Source organism: Anarrhichthys ocellatus, unplaced genomic scaffold, assembly GCF_004355925.1.
Source record: "Anarrhichthys ocellatus isolate YVR2014 unplaced genomic scaffold, GSC_Weel_1.0 scaffold4, whole genome shotgun sequence".
NCBI lineage: Eukaryota > Metazoa > Chordata > Actinopteri > Perciformes > Anarhichadidae > Anarrhichthys > Anarrhichthys ocellatus.
Window position 1 is genome coordinate 6,346,149 of NW_022280034.1, and position 20,186 is coordinate 6,366,334.

General features: G+C 42.6%; 2 protein-coding genes across 2 annotated transcripts; one reads left to right on the forward strand and one right to left on the reverse strand.

Annotated features, from left to right (window-relative positions):
• Positions 1–45: 45 nt before the first annotated feature.
• Positions 46–10,094, forward strand: sec31b (SEC31 homolog B, COPII coat complex component). The gene is made up of 25 exons (XM_031843794.1): positions 46–289; positions 798–1,044; positions 1,381–1,576; positions 1,692–1,787; positions 2,220–2,360; positions 2,609–2,751; positions 2,844–2,943; positions 3,053–3,214; positions 3,623–3,775; positions 3,858–4,088; positions 4,173–4,247; positions 4,354–4,446; positions 4,561–4,678; positions 4,777–4,955; positions 5,042–5,168; positions 5,352–5,497; positions 5,624–5,797; positions 5,887–6,039; positions 6,151–6,337; positions 6,660–7,058; positions 7,893–7,951; positions 8,481–8,600; positions 8,692–8,811; positions 8,925–8,996; positions 9,616–10,094. The coding sequence occupies exons 2-25, from the start codon at positions 842–844 to the stop codon at positions 9,793–9,795; spliced, it is 3,627 nt and encodes a 1,208-aa protein (XP_031699654.1). The 5' UTR covers positions 46–289; positions 798–841; the 3' UTR covers positions 9,796–10,094.
• A 3,205-nt stretch (positions 10,095–13,299) lies between these two features.
• On the reverse strand, positions 13,300–18,984 carry scd (stearoyl-CoA desaturase (delta-9-desaturase)). Its single transcript, XM_031843579.1, has 6 exons — positions 18,729–18,984; positions 18,241–18,494; positions 17,087–17,217; positions 16,779–16,984; positions 16,155–16,387; positions 13,300–15,447 (listed from the first exon to the last, which is right to left on the reverse strand). The coding sequence occupies exons 2-6, from the start codon at positions 18,464–18,466 to the stop codon at positions 15,248–15,250; spliced, it is 996 nt and encodes a 331-aa protein (XP_031699439.1). The 5' UTR covers positions 18,467–18,494; positions 18,729–18,984; the 3' UTR covers positions 13,300–15,247.
• Positions 18,985–20,186: the final 1,202 nt, after the last annotated feature.

The window sequence follows — 20,186 nt, forward strand, 5'->3', positions numbered from 1 at the left end:
AAATAGTTAACAACTTAACAAGTTCACAACTCTTTGATCCGTCGTTATAAAGCACGCTACATACAATTTACAGAACTATTTTTTTGTTGGGTCAACGGTGACGTCGGGGTTACCTTAGGCCACTACCATATGAAAATGTCCCTGTCGGCTACCGTAGCTCAGTGACAACACGGCAAAGTACTTTGAGCGAAATCCGCCAGCGGCTAAGCTGCTAGCTTTTGCTGAGAAGTAGCTAGCGCTCCAGTTTGTAGTGGATGCGGACAGTCAGGCTGTGATAAAGACAGTTGATGTGAGTTACTATCAAAGCCATATATGTATATATTTTCTTTGCTGGGCTTAAACGTGTCTGACACAGCGTTTCTGTTGAGATATGGAGGCAAGGGTGGTGGCTGTAACATTGATTGCTAGCTAGAAGCAGCATCGGTTCCGGTTATGCACTGGAACAGACGTTAACCTGTTAGCTCATATGAATTATTATGTAGTGGCATGAATAAGAAACTAGCGGATCCATTTAAACTACTGGAGTGATTGTTAGGTAATGGCGGCCATCAGATAATCTGTGTTCAATGTTATCAGCTATAGTAAAAGTGTTCGAGACGTGTTTAGAGCCGCAATTGCGACATGCTAACATTAGCTAACTAGCTGATACATATCGGGTTAGTTTCAGGGTATAGTCGGAGACAAGCTGTCAGGGTGGCACCTTGTTGGAGCTAAATTAGAAGTTAGTATTTAAGGTATCTAACAGTGTATTGTTAATCCACACCAATTGTCAATTACGTGTATTATCTTTGATGTAGTGGAGTCCGTTCGTCTGTCCGGGACTTGAAACTTGTTGAGGAATATGAGGCTGAAGGAGATCCAGAGGACTGCCCACCAAGCGTGGAGTCCAGCCGAACACCATCCCATCCACCTGGCCTTAGGAACATCAGCACAGCAGCTCGATGCCTCTTTCAACACCACAGCTGCCCTGGAGATATTTGAGGTGGATTTCTCAGATCCATCTCTGGACATGCAGCTCAAAGGGTCATTACCCACCTCCAACAGGTACATTATAGAGGTGATACACAAATAAGATACAAGATGCTACCTCTGTCCATATCAGCCCACTGTAGAGAAGGGATGTGGCTTCACTTCAAACTATTTGGGCCAGATTTAAAATAATTCATGGCTCATTCCAAATTCAAATACTAAATACATGTTGTATTCTTTCCCTCTCTCTCTTTTTTTTTTTTAAATACATTATGGGCTGTTTGACAGTTAAACATATTATTTAAAGAAGTATACAGAGGATTGCTCACCGAAACACCAAGTGCACTTTAGTTTTGGCTTTGAGTTTGCCATTTGTAACAAATAACTCACTTTACTTTTCCTATTCCAAAGGTTGCACAGTATCGTATGGGTGAATTTTGGAATGGGAGCAGACGGTACTGGAGGGAGACTGGTCGGTGGCAGTGAAAATGGCACATTAACTGTATACAACCCAGAGGTCATAATGAGCGGCGGTGCAGAGGCAGTAGTGGGGCAGTCTGACAAACACACAGGACCCATCCGAGCACTCGATTTCAACCCTTTTCAGGTAAATGTCTTTGAGGGAAACCTTTTGTGTCTTTAGAGACAGTTTATATGGAAGACTTCACTTTCCTGGTGCTGCTATACACATTATTAATCGTTCTCAATTTTTCCTCTGCCAGAGTAATCTCCTCGCTTCAGGAGCAAATGATTCAGAGATATATATCTGGGATCTGAACAACTTCAACAGTCCAATGACACCAGGAGCAAAGACGCAGGTGTGTGTGTGTGTGATTGAGATGTCATGAGTTTGGTGAAGTTCACACATGTCTGTTGTGAGTCAATGCACAAAATATAAACCACAACTGGCAGTTTTCTTTTTGTTTCTTTACCTTTTGTAGTGTCATGTATGTGAGTTAATACTAAAAGCCACAAGAACGTTTTGTTTATCATTTCCATTTTATGTGTTGTGTTGTATATCTTCCCTTAGACAATGAGGTTAATGATGCAGTGTCACAATGGACATTTTCATTATAAAATGAACATATTCCCAGCAAGCCATTCATCAATTTCATATAAACAATTGACTTAGCTAAATATCTTGATCCTACATCACTATCAGCATTGTTATAATACCATTTGAATATCTCTTTGTCTCGGACTCAGTCGGGTTTGTTTTGACAGTTAACAGCCTTGGTCTCTTCTTTCAGCCTGCTGAAGACATCAGTGTTGTGTCCTGGAACAGGCAGGTTCAGCACATCCTGGCCTCTGCCAACCCCAGTGGGAAAGCAGTCGTGTGGGATCTGAGGAAGAACGAGCCCATCATCAAGATCAGTGACCACAGCAACAGGGTTTGTGGCTTTAATGCAAATTACGTTAAGTTCTAACTTATCTTCTACCCGAGTTTATCTGTCATGAATCAATCATTAAGGCTCATCTGCCACAACATTTGTAAAGCAGTTATTCTCAGGCTTTGTCTGCAGCATTTATTTTGCGAGTATTTTTAAGCTTCTCAGCCGTTTCCGGTTAGACAAAATTAAAATGATTATTTTGCACCTTGTAGAAAGTCTCTTATCATCCTAAATCTCATCTGTTTCAGATGCACTGTTCAGGAATGCTCTGGCACCCTGATGTGGCCACTCAGTTGGTTTTGGCCTCTGAAGATGACCGAATGCCAGTCATCCAGATGTGGGACCTCCGTTTTGCCACTTCACCCCTTAAAGTCTTTGAGAACCACACAAGGTGAGGCTTGAACAGTTTCTGCTCGGTTCAGTTTTTTTTTTGTCATGTTGCAGAATATACTGTATTTACTGTCTGTTGGTGTTTCCTTACAGGGGGATTCTGTCCATATCCTGGAGCCAGGCGGACTCTGAGCTCCTACTGAGTAGTGCTAAAGACAACAGGATCCTCTGCTGGAATCCAAACACCGGAGAGGTATATAACACTAACCGCTGCTTCTCTGTTATGCCTGAATAACCATGCCTCATTATTGTGACTCAGTGACGATGATGTGGATTCTCACGTGCCATTTCATTCATTTTAGGTCATCTATGAGCTTCCAACAACAAACCAGTGGTGTTTTGATGTCCAGTGGTGCCCCAGGAATCCAGCCCTCCTTTCAGCCGCCTCCTTCGACGGCAGAATCACTGTCTACTCTGTCATGGGAGGAAGCTTGAAGACTCAGCAGCAAAGCACAGCTGATAAGGTAGTTGCTGTTCTTAATGTATTTAATCCTGAAAGCTATGTGCTGCGCTGCCTTGTTTGTCCACAAGATGGCGCATCTGTGAAGGGATTGATATCGACTAATGAACACCAGTATAAGATTAAATCTGAAAGATAGTTCAGTTAATTAATCGTTTGGTCTAAAAAATATTTAGGTATATTTTTTTGTATAACAGTGCAAAACCCAAAGACTCTCAGTTTGCAATCATGGAAGATGAAGAAAACCAGCGGATGTTTACATTTAAGAAGCTAAAACCAGTGAAATGTGAACATTTTGCTTAATTAATTCTCAAAATAGTTGCTGATGAATTTTCTCTAAATCGACTTAATTGTTTCAGCTCTATCCCAAAGAGTTGAGCTTGTTTTTAACTTCAAACATTTCATTTATCAGATATCCTCTTCATTTGATTCAATGGACCCCTTTGGTACGGGACAGGAGCTCCCCCCCCTGCAAGTTCCTCAGCCTGCAGTGCAGGAAACCATAGTTTCCCCTCTGAAGAAGCCACCTAAGTGGGTGCGCAGGCCTGTGGGCGCTTCCTTTGCTGTAAGTGCAACATTAGAATGTTTTATAAGCATGTTAATGGAAAAGGTGTCCATGACTGATTTGGTGTCTCGCCCCCCCCCAGTTCGGTGGAAAGCTGATAACCTTTGAGAATCCCAAGCTGCCTCCGGTGCAGAGCCCCCAGCCCGTCTCTAGACAAGTGTTTATGAGCCAGGTTACCACAGAGACGGAGTTCCTCCAGCGCTCCAGGGAGCTGCAGGCAGCGCTGCAGTCGGGCTCCTTCAACAACTACTGCCAGGCCAAGATCCAGAGCGCCAAGTCTGACGCTGAGCAGGACATATGGAAGTTCCTTCTGGTGGGTCCTCGCGTCCTCTTGACATTGAGACAGTCAGTGTCGTGTCATTTCATTTTTTAATGAATTCACTTTCTCTGTTTACAGGTGAACTTTGAGGATGAAGCCCGCGTGAAATTCCTCCGACTTTTGGGTTTTAGCAAAGATGACCTGGAGAAGAAGGTATTCTGCCGTCTGATTTATAAATGTAGCCATTAGCTGATGTCTGTCATTTACTGTTACTGTCACTCTTATCCTGTTGGCTGTAAAGAAAAATATGTTTATTCAGATTTCGAAATGCCTGGGGAAGAGTTTTCAGCACAATGGACACGGAGTGGATGCCAAAGATCTGGCAGAAAAGATGCAGCGGCTCTCCACCGAGGTCGGCAAGTCTGCACACAAAATGTTTATATTCAAAACATATTTTTTTTAAATTATTTGCATACCAAGTTTGCGGCGCTTGTTTACTGTAAAATGTCCTTTGTTGTATTTCCAGAGGTCTGATGTGGCTACTGCTGGAGGTGACGCCAGAACTTCTGGTTCCGTTTCACCGGCAGACTTCTTTAGTCAGACTCCAAAGGAAAACTCCAATTTCCAGATCCCTGTATCATGTGGTAAATCCCTCATCTGCACACACAATGAATGATGTCATTGGTTGGAAAAGTAAGTGCATTCGGTGTTGATGATGACTGACCTTGTCGTTCTTTTGAAGACACCGATGGTTTGATAAGCCAGGCGCTGCTGGTCGGTAACTTTGAGGGCGCGGTGGACTTGTGTCTCAACGACGGCCGTTACGCTGAAGGCATCCTCTTGTCCATCAGCGGAGGAGAGGAGCTGCTCAAGAAAACTCAGCAAAAATACCTAAGCAAGCAAAAGAACAGCATTTCAATGGTAGGAGTCTTATTTGATTCATTCTGTTTCAGTTTGTGCAATCACAGGAAAAGCATTTCGTTTAATGTGTCTTGTCTCAACTGCAGCTCATATCGTCAGTGGTGACCCAGAACTGGAGAGACATAGTGCAAAGCTGTGAGTTAGATAATTGGAAGGAGGCTCTCGCTGCTCTGCTGACTTATGCTCACCCTGAAGATTTTGCCCGTCTGTGCGGTAAGTTGCTCACAAGTGCGGCCCCACATCGGTCGTGCTGCGACTTGCCTCGCTTCCAGGCAAACTGTGAATAATTGCTTTGCTCACTGAATAACAATCTCCCTTTGTACTCGGCCTCCCTGCTCTAATGTCAGCCTTCCCTCTGTCTCTAACATCGTTTAAATCTGCAATTCTTCTTGCTAGATACCCTGGGAGGTAGGTTGGAGCAAGATAGGACGGAGAAGCGCTGCCTGCAGGCCTGTCTGTGCTACATCTGCTCTGGGAACATTGAGAAGCTAGTGGAGTGCTGGGCCTTGCATAGAGACTGCTCCTCCCCTCTTGGTCTAGAGGTACAATCTTTTGTCTCTGCTTTGCAGCAACAAAATACTGTTTTTAACTACACTGTTGTGCCATGCACTGAAAATGCGTAGGATGTAGCACTCGCAGTGACCTTTGTGTCTCTGTGTATTTTTCAGGACCTGGTTGAAAAAGTAATGATGCTGCGTAAGTCAATCGAACGCCTCCGCAACAGCGAGGTTGACATCCAGAGCCCCATCCTGGCCGAGAAGCTAACCTGCTACGCTGGCATACTGGCTGCCGAGGGCAGTCTGGCCATTGCCATGACCTACCTGCCTGAGAACTCAGGCCAAGTAAGAGGCATAGCAGCAAACACATTTCTATTCCCCAAAAACGGGTAAGTCAAACCGTTGTGTTTTTTGACACAATTTTGTCTTCCCAGGCTGGGATCACAATGCTGAAAGACAGGCTGTTCCACGCTCAGGAAGAGGCTGCCGTCGGACAGCACAGGCCAAACTCCCTCAACAGAGTCGATGTGTCCACAGCCAAGCCCACTCCTGCTGCTCACACTCCTACACCAAAAGCACAAAATCTGGTATAAATTTATGAGCAATCGAAAGCATTAAATCATATATTTTTACGAGTTTGATGTTTGAACTTTTCTTTAAATCATAGTATTATTTCTCCCCCACCCCACACACTTTAGAGTCATTACCAGCCCTCTGCTCCTTCCCAGGCTGCCCAACAGCAGCCTCCTATGCCGTCGTTTTTCACACCACAAGCTCCAACCAACACCGGGCCTGGTCTGCCGCCTTTTTCTCATGTACTGCCGCCCAGTGCAACCCGCCCAGCCCTGAGGCCTCCCTACCCTCAACATCCTGCTTCGGCTCCAGGTTTGATGTTGTATTCTACTTTCAGGTATTTCAGGCCGATTTATTTTTAGAATTGAAAACTCCGAACAGAGTTCAGTAACCTTAGGTAGATTGTGCCGTTAAGGCCTTGCTTTCATTTGAAGTGAAAATAGGAATGCAGGATTTTAACTTAGTCTAAAGGAAATACACACGGGTTCGATTCTGCTTCCAGCACCGAATTTGACAGAAGCACTCCCATGGGTCCTCAGCTAGATCAGATGAGCGGTTCTGGAGTTATGTGAGGGACAGACAGACTTGCTTCCTTGCTTTATAGTTAGACTTAATGGCACTTGTCCTTCCGTAGGTTTCCTTCCTCGTCAGCCATTCCAGCCTCAGCCTATGGCCGTCGGGGGACCCTCAGGCTTCCCTCCTACAGGTCCTTCCATGCCAGCTCCTAACTTATCAGGACCTCGGCTCCCACCTCCGTCATCGACCCCTGGAGGCCTGTTCACCATGCCCAGCCCCGGGGTGCCACCGACAAGCTTCATGCCGTCTACCTCTTCACCCACGGGCCCCATGCCACCCGGCTCCCAGCCCGGAGCCCCAGTTCCCATGTACCCAGGGACCCTCCACAACCAGGGGCCTGCGCCCCTCATGGCGTCCGGTCCCTATGCCCCTCTCGGATCGGGGTACCCACAGGGAGGCCCCGGAGCTCCTGCTGTGAAGCCCTTCTCGGCCCCAGCTGTTGCTCCTCCTCCTACAGGTAGATCTCATGTTGCTAGACTTAGATGTTAGCAGGACTCTGTCGCTGATGCTTATTGAATCATATTCAGCTGTCCACCTCATTTGACTTGCAGGATTCTTTCCCTGGCTGAATTCCCAGTGTGACCATCAAGGTGACAATGTTAGGGTTGGATATGGAATAAGAGTGCATCCGAATATACACTTGAGTGACCAGAGAAAAACCTGTACGACACAAAAACACACTTTTGTTTTAGATTGCGCGGCATTATACAAGTTTAATTTTCTGGTCACTCAGTGTATTTTTTTGTGGCTTTTGCAGCTGTATGCTTGAGGGAAATGTGTTGACTTCATCTACGTGTATGGATGTCAGCTTAAAACACAGTAAACAAAACCACATCTTCCAGTCTCAAATCAAGACAATGTAGGTCTTATTTTTTTAAAGTTTGTTTTGATTTGAAGAATAATTGTTCTGTTTGTTTAACGGAGAGTTTGTCGAATTCCGTTTTTTAAAAAGCTCAGGTGTCGAGCAGTTAGCATATGAACGGTGTAGCGGAGACATTTTGTTACATTTTCAATTGATAAATACATGTTTGAGCTCCAAAAGATATTCATGAGATGCTTGTTATTATTCAGCATTGGGATATTGTTACTGTTGAGTGATCATTAGGATGCTACCTGAACATTTGCCCGTTTTTTGCCGTTTTGTTTCCGCATAAGCTGCTAGAGTCTTTGGCTTATTGACATGTTTTTGCCGTGTCGACTAAGAGGTTGTCTTGTGCTGACAATTTTTGACTGCTGGAGTGCGAGCACAAAAAAAATGCCTCTAGTCACTATTCAAATTCTTCTGATTTAGGACCCCAAGAAGGCTGGAACGACCCACCAGCAGTACGAGGTGGACCCAGAAAGAAGAAGGTATTTGTGTATTTATCACCATCAAAATAGTCTGTGTATTATTTTCTTTAAAATATAATTAATTAGAATATTGCTTTAAAATGCGTTTCCTTCATTTAGTATTCCAGTCTACAACCAATGCTGTTAGCATAGCTCAAATCAAACTTGCTGTGTCGTAGTTGTGGGCAAAGTTAAATAATTCAACTCAACAACGGCTCAGTTCAATTATGTAATGTGCATTCGTTAAGCTGCACTGATGAATATTTGATTAATAGCCATGAATTTAATGACTAGATGTAATTTGAAAGGGGTCATGAAGAGTAACACGCACTCAGAGACATGGGATTGTGCTCTCATGAACCTAGTTTCCAGCAGCAGAGGCAAACTGTGATAAATCTGCTACCTGTTCAACCCCAAAAACCAGACAGACAACATCTAACAAACATGAGTCAGCTTGTTGTGGAGTTCCTCCTCAAAGTAGCAAAAGGAAAAACAATAAATAAATGATTGATTTCAGTGTTACTTGTCCCTGACTGGATGTATCTTACAGCTCCCTGATAACTACACCCCACCAGCCCCCATCACTGCCCCTGTGATGGGATTCCCCGTGGAGGCTCCTCAGCCCCGTGCCCAAGTGCCCCCCGGAGCCCCCCAGGAGCCCAGCGTGCAGGTTGGTGTGTGACACGGGGCTGTTATCTGATCGCTCACTCTGCAAAAACACTGTCAACACCTTTTCATTTGTGTCCTTGTTTCTTCCTCAGCTTCTCCAGCAGCTGCCAGCAGAGAGGGTGGAGCAGAAAGAAATCCCCGCTGAACACGTGGTCCTCAAATCCACCTTTGACAGCCTGGTGCAGCGCTGCCAGCTCGCAGCGGGAGACCCAGTAAGTCTCACTGTTGAGTGTGTGCGGCTGCATCGAAAGTCTTGCATTGATTCTAGGAGAAAGTTTGGGGTTTATTGCATATAAAATGACTTCAAATATTTCCCCTTTTTCAGCAAACAAAAAGGAAACTTGATGATGCCGCCAAACGTTTGGGATACCTGTACGACAAGCTGAGAGAGCAGTCGGTAAGAAATGATTACATGCACACGAGGTTATTATCAAGGAAAATGATTTAGCCATGAGCTAAAGTTAAAAGTTGAGTGAAAATCCTCTTACTACCCAGACCAAAGAACTCGCTATGCCCCGCCCCCTGCTGTCAGAGCTACCATGGAGCCCACACTGTCACTAACTGCCCTCCCTGAACGAATATTACCCAATTATTGGGCAAACAAAAAAAGCCATTTCAGAGAGAAGAAGACAAAAAGGTCTACTAAATGCGTTCAGCAGCAAAAAAAAATAAAGATGGAAGCTAAAGCTTAACGAACACATCAGAGTATAAAAGTGAACAACCACTTCTCCTGGCGGTCGAGACAAAGACGATAGAATTAACCAACATCATAGTTCCTGTAAAGCCGGGTAGGTCTTTATTTACAGCTTCAATCATTACAATAACAAAAGACTACGTAAACATTCAATTCAGCAAAAATGCAAAAAAAATATACATACATTTTGGACTGTTGGTGAGACAAAACATGCAGTGTGAAGATGTCTTTGTGGCCACTGTGAATTTTCTGACTTTCTATAGGCTTAACATCAGGTGCCACATAGTAACATGCGATAATGTTTCCCCTGCCGATGTCTCAGCTCTCTCACAACATTCTGAACGGGCTCCACGAGATCAGCCGCTGTGTGGCGAGCCAGAACTACCAGCGGGGTCTGGAGGTCCACACCCAGGTGGTCAGCAGCAGCAACTTCAGCGAGATCTCCGCCTTCATGCCCATCCTCAAAGTGGTCATGACCATCGCCAACAAGCTGGGCGTCTAACCCCTGGAAGGGGGGGAGGGGAGCACCACCAACTAGACTTCAGTGTTATCATATTGTTATATATGTATTTATTTCTTTTTGACCTGATGATGATGATGAGAATAACTACTGATGATATTGCAGATTGTGGTCTTCATGACTCCATATTCCTTCCTGGTGGCTGATTTGGGCAGTGAGGTGGATTTTTGTAGAGAGTTGTCCATGTTGCTGTGGTGATTTTACCATAAAATGAATGTATTCTGAAAGTTGTGATTCTGTAAATTCAACGGTTTGGTGTAATATACAAAGTTTGAATCAAGGCGGTGTTTGTAGTTGCGTTTTCAGTCCACATCACACTGGTGCATATTTTTCCTCGATTTTTAAGTTTTGACTGAATACATGCAGCGCTCTAAAACAAAACATCTGGGGATAGCAGCTCCTATACGTCCACAGAAGGGGGTGACAATGGTGCAAATTAAAATTGGGTTGATCTTACTATCTGTCCTGTCGGTGTAGTTTCTGTAAGGGAGAAAACGCACCGATACTGTGTATCGATCACAACAAGCATGAAGGAAACACTCGCATAAATACTGATTGTTCTGCTCACCTGCTGTAATGGATTGTGTCCGGTTGATTTTACCTCGAGGTTCCTTTGGGCCAAAGCGCTGCAGACGGATGCCATACGCTGATTGTCAAGTTGCTGTTTGATTTTTGATTTCTTAGCACTGCTATTTTCCTGATACGTTGTGTGAGACTTTCAGACTTTCTTCAGTGTGCATGTTTTCCCTGCTGATTTCACAAATGACATTAATTTATGTTGAACTGCGAATGAATTGACGTCTGTGCTTCACCCTGCTAACGATGCTCTTACTCATCTTTCCACCTACGTCTTATCCTTTTGTAACTCTGAAATATTTTGTTTTAGATTAGATCGTACGATGATGCCAACACAAATGAACCGACGAATGAGAACATGTGATATTCTGAGGTTTGCAGCTGGACATAAAGCTGGGTAGTTTGGTGTATCATGGCAACAGAAGGCAGTAAAGTGCCTCCGTGTGCCCATTTCGGTTGCACAGATATTTATACAATCCACGTTGCTTACTTTACTCATGTCGGTATCTTTTTCAAATAAAACTTAAATCCAAAAATGTTGACGCTTTAGCAATTTCTTCTGACATAGTAATTCATACATGTACCTAATAAGGCGCTATTCAGAAGGGGTATATGGCTTTATTAATGGTTAAGAAAGGTTATTGGTCATTAATAAGAAGAACTTTGGGGGTTACAAAGTGTCCTGTTGCTTTATTAGAAAGTGAGCAACCTGTGATCCCTTTGTTAATATTAAATGCAAAATTGGTGACTAAGTAGAAAGTGAGTAGACCATGACACTTTATTCATCACAAAGAAAACATTTTGGTCACTTAATCCTTGTACTGATGAATGGTTTATTACTCTATAATGCATGAAGAAAATGATTCACTATATAGATCTTGTAATCTCTGATTAATGATGACTCAAGCCTGACTCCTCTAAAAGCCCCATTTACCAGATGATGACATTACTTCTACAGGGTGCTTCCTGGTTGTGTGTATTTGTCTATATTTACTGTTTCGCCTCTTTCTGTTTTCCCATTTGCATGCCTCACAGTACTCCATTCAGCATTAAATAGGGCGGCAGTTCCCCAGGAGGTGGAGCTTCTTACCACCAGGGTGTGCACAGGTGTGTTGCATTCAATGTCTGACATGAGACTTTTTACCTGCCTGCACTGCATTAGTAATGCAGAATGCTCTGACGAGGGTCTGTTTAGACCGGAAGCTCAAATAAAATGTCTATTTTATTTGTTACCAGGTCCCCAGATTTCACATTCAGACATGTCTATCTTTACTTCACATGTAAATTCACATGTACTCGTCGCGTAATTGTTCACGCGCCCTTCCTCCATTGGCGCAGGAGGATCATAAATCAGGACCTCGCTGCTGATTGGCCGGTTGGAGTCAGACGCTGTGAGCCGGGTAGCGTGAATGTGTTTTTTGGGGAGTTTGAACTGCAGTAACCTCCCGTGATCACCAACTGCAGTAACCTCCCGTGATCACCAACTGCAGTAACCTCCCGTGATCTCCCTCTGGGGTGACGCTAACATAATGTTACCTCACCACACATCACACCACAGCAGAGTCACGAGTCAGGATGTTACTCCGCCTCTCTGGGACACTGTAGCCTCAAGAGTTTAATAATTCTGCAATGTGTTGAGTGTAACTTTGACATGGCCAACTACTATAAATCAGTACTTCATAATGCTGCCAAAGTACAGTGAAGTAGTTCCATTCCATGCTGCTTTATACTTCTACTTCTGCATGCTAAATGGAAAATGTATCTGACAACTGCAGTTGCTTTGCAAAGTCACATTATTAATACAAAATATAACCAACAAGTACATTCTGAAGTATTATTATTATAGATTAAATAGTAGCTAGCATTAGCTCCACCTTTAGTAATATTAAAGTGATGCTTACACAGTTGCATCAATAAGTATAATCCAATAATTGTATTAAAAAGTATATTTTCAAATTCTACTTTTACTTAAGTAAAAGAGTTTGAGTATTTCCACATAAACTGAGCAGTTCGTGGTATTGTTACTTTTACTAATGGAAAGGATCTAAGTATTCCTTCCACCACTAGAAGTGAAGGCTGCGACTAACAATTATTTTTATTATCGATTAAGATGTTAAAATGAATGGATTATCTGTTTACTCTATAAAACAAGTGAACATTCCCAGACTGTAAGACTGCAAAGCAAGATATTCAAGTTATGATTACACAAGAGGAAGTCCTCACTTTTGAGATGCTATCAGGCTTTTTCTGTTTTTTTTTTTGCTTCATGAGTGACTAAAACGATGAACTAACTTGTTTCAGCATTGAGGAACTTTGCTCAACACCTATGACATGACATCCACAAACCAATCTCCTCGGCCTGTAAAAGGATGATGTAGTGTATGTGGGTAGTGGGCAGCACACTGGTCCTATACATTCCTCTCTGCTCTTTCTAAACCGTTGAACATATTTGGGCACTTTATCAGTCTGCAGGCAAGGGTCAAGAATTGCAGTATTAAATAGTTGGGGGTATATTTGACTTGCACACGTATGTCAGTGGCAAACTGGAAGTGTTGAATTCTTCACCACAGATATCCTGCAACACCAACAGAAGAGCGGGCTTCTTCCTCAATACTGTGTAATGATGACGCCTGGATCCAGCCCTGTCAGCATTTCCTTCTTCACAGAATCAGGATTAAATGCTTGCTGCAGGTGGCTTGCTGTTGTTCGACTGTAATGGGCCTGCAGCCATTAGCCAAGCTAAGCACTAAGGTCCACATGTACCAGAATCTGAATTTAAAAAAACACATTTAAGAGGAGCTTTACAGGAATAATCTACGTGTGTGTGTGTAAACCAAAGCTTCTCTTGCAGTGCGGATTTATATCAGAGACACAATGAATAAAAACAGAACAAAAGAGGAACAACAACTGTTAATTGTGTGTATTGAAAATATTGTTGAATTTTTATTTCAGAATAGAGTACAGTTGAGATTTGACATCATTCAGACTGACAACCTTTTGATCTCGTCATTAGGAACATGTTGGTTCTGGGCAGCAGGAGTTGTTTGCATGGCTTGTGAAGTGCTCTGATGATGCTCTCACATCCCGGTGGGTTGGAACTAGTCGGCACATCAGGGCCCATATTTTTGCAGGTTAAATCTGTTGATTGAACATTTTGCAGCAGGCGTTTTTTCATTTGTATTCTTGGAATATAAACTTCGATCCTCTATTTTAATTTAAAGCACTTTATTTTTGTCGATCGATGTTGTCAATTTGCCTAAATTGAATGTGTTTTTTCAGAATATAAAAACAATGTTCCATCTGGTGCTTCAGCCTGTAAACATGGACCGTGGTCAGATTTGGCGCGAAGAAGATCAGGAATGGATGCAAGTCATAAGGCATTAGGTTGTATCCTGACTCTTATAAAATAAACAGGAGCTCAGATTTTTGACTTATTTTACTGTCAAATGTTGGAGTGCAAAAAACTGGTTGCGATTAGAGCAATCGTTCTTCAAAGTCAATAAGGGGGAAAAAAACTAAATAAATACATAAATAAGATAATAAAAGCATTCCGCACACCAGAATTGAAGATGAGCATTAACATTGATGCACCTGAAATTTAGCAATGACAATCAGCTTTGCAGGACATAAAGGGAAACCCGGTCCCGTCTCAGAAATCACCACGGCAACAGTTCTGATGATCCGAAAAGCGATGCGGCTCCACAGTACGTTACAAAAATAGACACGGCTCTGCCATCATCAGAGTCACCGATAAAACACCTCACCACAAACACCTACGACAGTATATCATCATGCATGGGTGGCATGTTGTTTTTGCAACACCAGAACTGTCACATGACTGGCTGCTACATCGACCAATGAGATCTCTGCTGCAGATGTTTCTGGACAAAAGACGGGACGTGTTGGATGAAAGCGGATGCAAAGCCACTGATGCCACAATGTTAAAAAAAAAAACATCCACAATGATGCCGGCTGAAGAAGCAATATCGACTTAAGTGTGCTCTCGTGGACCAATAGGATGCTTGTAAATATGTCGACAATTGGCACGCTCTTGGCACTATGATATATTCACTAAAAACACAAGGACGTTGATTAAACATGGCATGGTTCTAAATTCAAATGTATCTTACTGGTAAAATTGAAGGGCAGTTTGTATTTAATGATGAATTCCTCACCTATATTGTCTGGGGAATACTCGATCCATTTACTACACAGACTAAATACAGTATGTGTTTGTTTTTTCTACATATTTGGGTACATACTGCAACACATTCCCTCACTCTTCCATCACGTGCCATATTTCATTAAAGCACAACATCATTCAAACTCTCATCCCTTTTTTTTCTCCGAGATCTTAAAGCGCTCAAAAAGTGAATTCTCCACGTATGAGAACGGCAACAAACTGGCTGTAAACAAGCAATGACAACCGTCTCTTATAAGTAGCATATCTTATCAGATGAAACATTGTTACTCCATATTTTCACAGCTCCACTTCTTATCTATTTTGATTAACAATTAAGTAATACTTACATAAAATGATCGGCTACAATGACTGACCCTGCACGAAGGATGCACACCAAAAGTGGCAAAAACAGCAGAGGATGAAGTTGACGTTTAAAATGTTTCTACTTCCGGTTTAAAGCATCTTTGCAAGACTATGGTCTGTCTGAACAGAAACCAAGGCAAAGAGCTTCGCAAAATGTGGTTTTTTTTTTAGTTACAGCTACAAAATGTTGTCAAGGCCCTCATGAAGATGACCTTTATCTTCAGCGGATGAGAAATGTATAGCTGTCAAAGGGCTGTGAAGCTTCTTCTTGTCGATAGTTCTTCCCTCGAAGCTGACCGCAATTCGTCGACCTTAGCCACTCCGGTGGCTTCCGTCTCCGGTGCGCTGTGATCGGGCCGCGACCAGCTCGTGGGACACTCTCTTGGGGTCCGTGGCCAGGCCCAAGAAGCACATGGCGTCGATGAAACAAGTGGTAATGTTCAACTTGCAGCCGAACTCACTTGTTGCATAGTCAAAGGGGAACGTGTGGTGATAGTTGTGAAATCCCTCACCTGTAAGTTACAAGGAAATCAGCGGTGAGCAAATCATCGAAACATTTCTACGCAAGAACCTGTGGAGCTAACATTAGCAGAGTACGTTAGGTAGACCCTTCTGTCTGCCGCTCTCTGAGATCGCTTTTTTGTTTTCCCTAAATTAGATTATATTTGTTCAGAAAGTGCAGTTCGGAATAAAAAGTCTTCAACATTCATATTAGTATATTACCAGTAAGGAGTCAGTCGGCTTAGCCTAAAACCACTGAAGCATACAATTTTTCTTTGTTTTTTAATTCTATTTTTGGTGAACAACGTTCAAGAACTGGGTGCCATCTTAGAACATCCAGGTCTTTTAAAATCTCCATTGTTTCCACACCAGTGACTCCTATTGGTTGTTCAAGGCACTAGCATTCTTGTGGGTGGATCCAGTGGGAATAACTGTGATCTTCAGAATAAATAAAAATGTTTAAATCAGCCTTCAAATGAGTCGGCCATTTGTTTTGTGATATTGCACACCGTTTTACCGTTATCGGCTGCCGGACTGGTTTAGGTCGTAACTATTTGACATACATCGCACTGATTCTTGAACCCACTGTGCAGCCAAATGTAGGCAGCAGGTGCAACGCATAACTCTTAAAGTGAATGGTATTTTTCTAGAGGTGACACTTTCCTGACAGTCATGAGTCTAACAATTCCTATTTCAATGATGTATTTGCGTTTCATACCTATAGCGCTGAATGTGACAAACTTGTTCTCCCTGGGGTTGATGCCCTTGTCATAGGGCCTGTTCCCCCACATGTGAGCCGCGCTGTTGACCAGCCAGGTGGCGTTCAGCACCAAGGTGTACCTCAACAGAGCTGGGACGAAGTACGCCACCCACAGAGACTCCCCCCAAAAGTACCAGGGCACGGACATGGGGACGAAGAAGCACATGAGCAGCACAGACGGCTTGTAATACCTGTCGAAGAGACACAGTGGGTGGAGAGCAGAATGAATGGAGCTGTTTACTCAGTAAGGCATAAACACACAATTGTCAGACGTTGGATTTTTTTCCCCGCGCCATCTCTTTCTTCAACGTGACAGTTTTCCTTAAAGTCGACCTTGTGAACCGATCTCAACATGCACGACAGACATGTTAGTAATTGTCACCTTGTTAAACCAGAAGGACCACAGACACAAGTCTGCAGCAGCATGGGTTAACAAGTTCAATCGGTCTTTCTTTGCTCTATATTTGTATTTGACACACCAGAGACTAAAATAACGAAATACACTTATGATTGTTTACTGTCCACGCTACACACTACCTCCTCCCATAGGTGTAAAATCAATCATTGACTGAAGCCACTTACTTCCTTTGAAACATTACAACTTTGTCAGACTTCAGGTCACTGAGCTCCAGCTTTTTTCCCTTCTCAATGACGTCGGGGTGTTTGCGCAGCATCAGCCAGCCAATGTGAGCGAAGAAGAAGCCCCGGACGGCGTTGTGCGGGTCAGCATCTGTCTCCGAATACTTGTGGTGAACCCTGTGGTCTCGAGCCCACTCAAAGATATCATTCTGTGGGTTCAGGTAAAGACAGAGATTACATACACTGCAGACACAACGTGGTCGTTACACGGTAATGAAAACTGCTGTTATTACAGAGGTGAGTGTGTGTACCTGAAATGACATGGAGTTGGCTAAACCAAGAAAGATCTTTAGAGGTAATGTGGCCTTGTAGGATCTGTGGCTCCACAGGCGATGAGCTCCGGCAGTAACTCCTAAAGCACTTATGAAAAAGCAAAGTAAGGCTGTGGGGACAAAGACAGAAAGTAATTAGTACTGCTAGCATTTAAAATACTGCACATTTGCAATATCTAAGCATCAGGTGTTTTCTGTACACTTATACTGTCAGTGTTAGGTCTGCGAATAATCCTGCAACAAGTGATATTTTGCAAGTGAGTCATCCATGTTACATTATTATATATGTGTAACTAAAGGGTAGATCACCCCACTAAACTGTAAAATAGTCATTCAAAAAGCTGAAATTATTACTATTGCAATTGTTTCACCTCATTTTAGCTTACAAGGCCTTTCCTTTTTATCAAAGGGAACATATTTTGGGAATTTGTTCCAAGATGATCTCCCCAACACAATCAAATGAATCACACCAGCATTCCTGCACGGTAGGTGTAGCTGAAGATCATTCAAATGTGCCTCTGACTGAAGTGGTTTGTACTGGTCTATTTATCTCAGGAGAGTTTAAATAAACATGGAAAGTTACATGAAGCTGTGACAGTCACTTGGTAATGTAACTACGTCATATCGGATGCTGACTGAATGGATACAAGCGTTTCATGCTTGCATGACTGGAAATCTCTATTCATAAGTGCAGCCTCTGTGGTTTTAACATTCATAGAAAATACATATTCCAATGAACTCTAAGGACATTTTTTGTCAAGTAATACAGCAGAATGCAGCTTGTGTAATCACTCTTTGTCCTATGATACCGTTACTTAATTATAAAATAACAAACATGATAGTTGGTCTCTGTTGTTAATAAGAAGTATACGTTCATTTTATGAGAAGCGCCCGCTGTGTAGTTCGCAGCTTTAAAAGACTTGCTGTGACATGAAATCTCGGGTGATATTTGGCCTGATCTATAATCCCACTACGTGCAGAATACTGGGAGGAGCGTGCGCAAACATCCGCTCAGCCACCTTTCGGCGGTGACATAACAGCTGTGATTTCGTTATAAATCACTGTATTCCGGCCCAAAAATAAACACCCACCCCTTTGCAAAAAAATACTGTAACAGGTAGGAATTTACTTACACCAAAGTAAGGTCAAAGGGGATGCTGAAGGGATGACGGACACCCCGTAAGCGGCACCTATATGCAACAGAGTCATCAAAACGACGTTTGTCCACACGATGGTCGAGGGAGGTTTGGGCCCGTCTTTTTCTCTGTATGAGTGGTCAAACACGTCTTCCCTGGTGGCTTCTGGAAGAACATTTCCGTTGCTCGACTTGTGCTGCTTCTTCACCAACGCCTCAGTCATCGTGGCTGCGGTTTGGGTGCTTGATGCTCTGGGCGGTTCAAAAAAAGAAAATGAATAAAAATAAGAACGACAAGATAAATCGGTAATATCCGTGTTTCAGTGATAAAAGCAGAATAAAGCCCGCTGCGCTGCAGAGGAAGAGGATGTAATGTATCGATGATGCTGACACAATGTTCCCACCGTACGGCTTCGACATTTGCTGCGTTGCGTAACGCTCACATTACACCTGTAGAGTAACTTAACGGAAGATAAAAAAACTCACCGAAGAGAAGCAGACGAGTAGGAAAGAGATTCCGGCTGTTGAAGGGAGAGGAATAGGTGTGGAAAGTACTGCAACCGGTGAAAGAGAGAGTGGTCGCTGGCTTCGCAGCAAACGCATCAGTAGAAGCAGTGCGATCGACCAATCAGCGCACGGATGCCGCCTCAACCTCGGACTCTGATTGGCTGCCTGGTTATCTGCTGTTCACCTTTTATTCATTCTTCTGCCAGATATACATTTACCTTCTCTGGTGATCCGCAGCTACTGTCTAGACATATAGAGTGAGATTGGTCCCTAAATGGTCACAAATATGCCTTACATTACATAATGTAATACTATATGATTTCATTTGATTTGATTTAATTTATCAGAATCAGAATCAGATTTATTTGCCATGTATGCGTACGCACTACGCATACAAGGGATTTGACTCCGGGTTTTCACTTTGCTCTCAACGTACGCACATACCTACACAAAAAAATATAAAAAATCAAATAAGGACAACAAAAAAAGTATAACAGATGTTAGTATAAACATTTAACGACTATGTACAATATAAATATATATCCAAAAGTATATATATATGAACATAAACTTATTTATTTCCCTGTTTTAGCAATCACGCTTTCAATCAAAACTCCTAACACTACTGCAAATAATATTACGTTACTTTTCATGCACCTCATCAATATCGTTCTATAACAGCAATCAAAATAAGAGGCATATAATAAATTGAGAAATTATGGTAAAAATAAAGATTAGTAAAAGTGATGAAATAATGGTGATGATACAGTAATTATACAATACCCTGACCTGCAGAGTGTTCGCTGCACCATTTCCTGATAACATGTACTTTTGTAGCATTTTTATTAGTTAACAATCCATATAGGAGGATATATTACATGAATGTACTGTTCAACCTACGTATCTCTCACATATGCCAAGTACCGACAGGGTTTTAATCTTCAGACATCACTTTAGAAAAACGTCATTCTCACTTTGAAATTATTCAAGTTTTCACCAATCGACGAGATGGCCGCGTTTTCCACTAGCACCTAAACGCACCATGTATTTGTGGATGTGTGTGGAGCTGCAGACCGTGAAAATAGTCTCCACCATATGACTCATGGTCTCCACGCGTAAATGTAACCTGATCTTGTAAAACTGATCCGTGCGTATCAGGCGATCCATGCGCACACATTTAATAATCTGTAAATAAATACAAAATAATAAAACAATTATGTTCAGACATTTGTATACACAGGAAACTCTCCGAATGCGAATATTATCAGACCTTAGTAAAAAAAAAAAAAGTGCACATAAATATTAATATTCATTGAGGTTGTGATGTGTGCATTTGCTGTTGTACATGTGTGTACATCACGGTTCAAACAGGTTGGTATTTGTTGGAACTTGCACATTTGGGAATACGCACTAATCGTTGTCCACATTTTTAAATCT

Bases quoted from the DNA above. Each gene is read 5' to 3' on its own strand.
- scd (XM_031843579.1), bottom strand. From the start codon at position 18,466: ATGACTGAGGCGTTGGTGAAGAAGCAGCACAAGTCGAGCAACGGAAAT. The intron at 17,218-18,240 runs GTAAGTAAATTC...TTGTCCCCACAG, and splicing joins CCCTTTGACCTTACTTTGGT to CCTTACTTTGCTTTTTCATA. The intron at 16,985-17,086 runs GTACACACACTC...CTGAACCCACAG, and splicing joins CCAACTCCATGTCATTTCAG to AATGATATCTTTGAGTGGGC.
- sec31b (XM_031843794.1), top strand. From the start codon at position 842: ATGAGGCTGAAGGAGATCCAGAGGACTGCCCACCAAGCGTGGAGTCCA. The intron at 2,361-2,608 runs GTTTGTGGCTTT...CATCTGTTTCAG, and splicing joins TCAGTGACCACAGCAACAGG to ATGCACTGTTCAGGAATGCT. The intron at 6,040-6,150 runs GTATAAATTTAT...CACACACTTTAG, and splicing joins CACCAAAAGCACAAAATCTG to AGTCATTACCAGCCCTCTGC.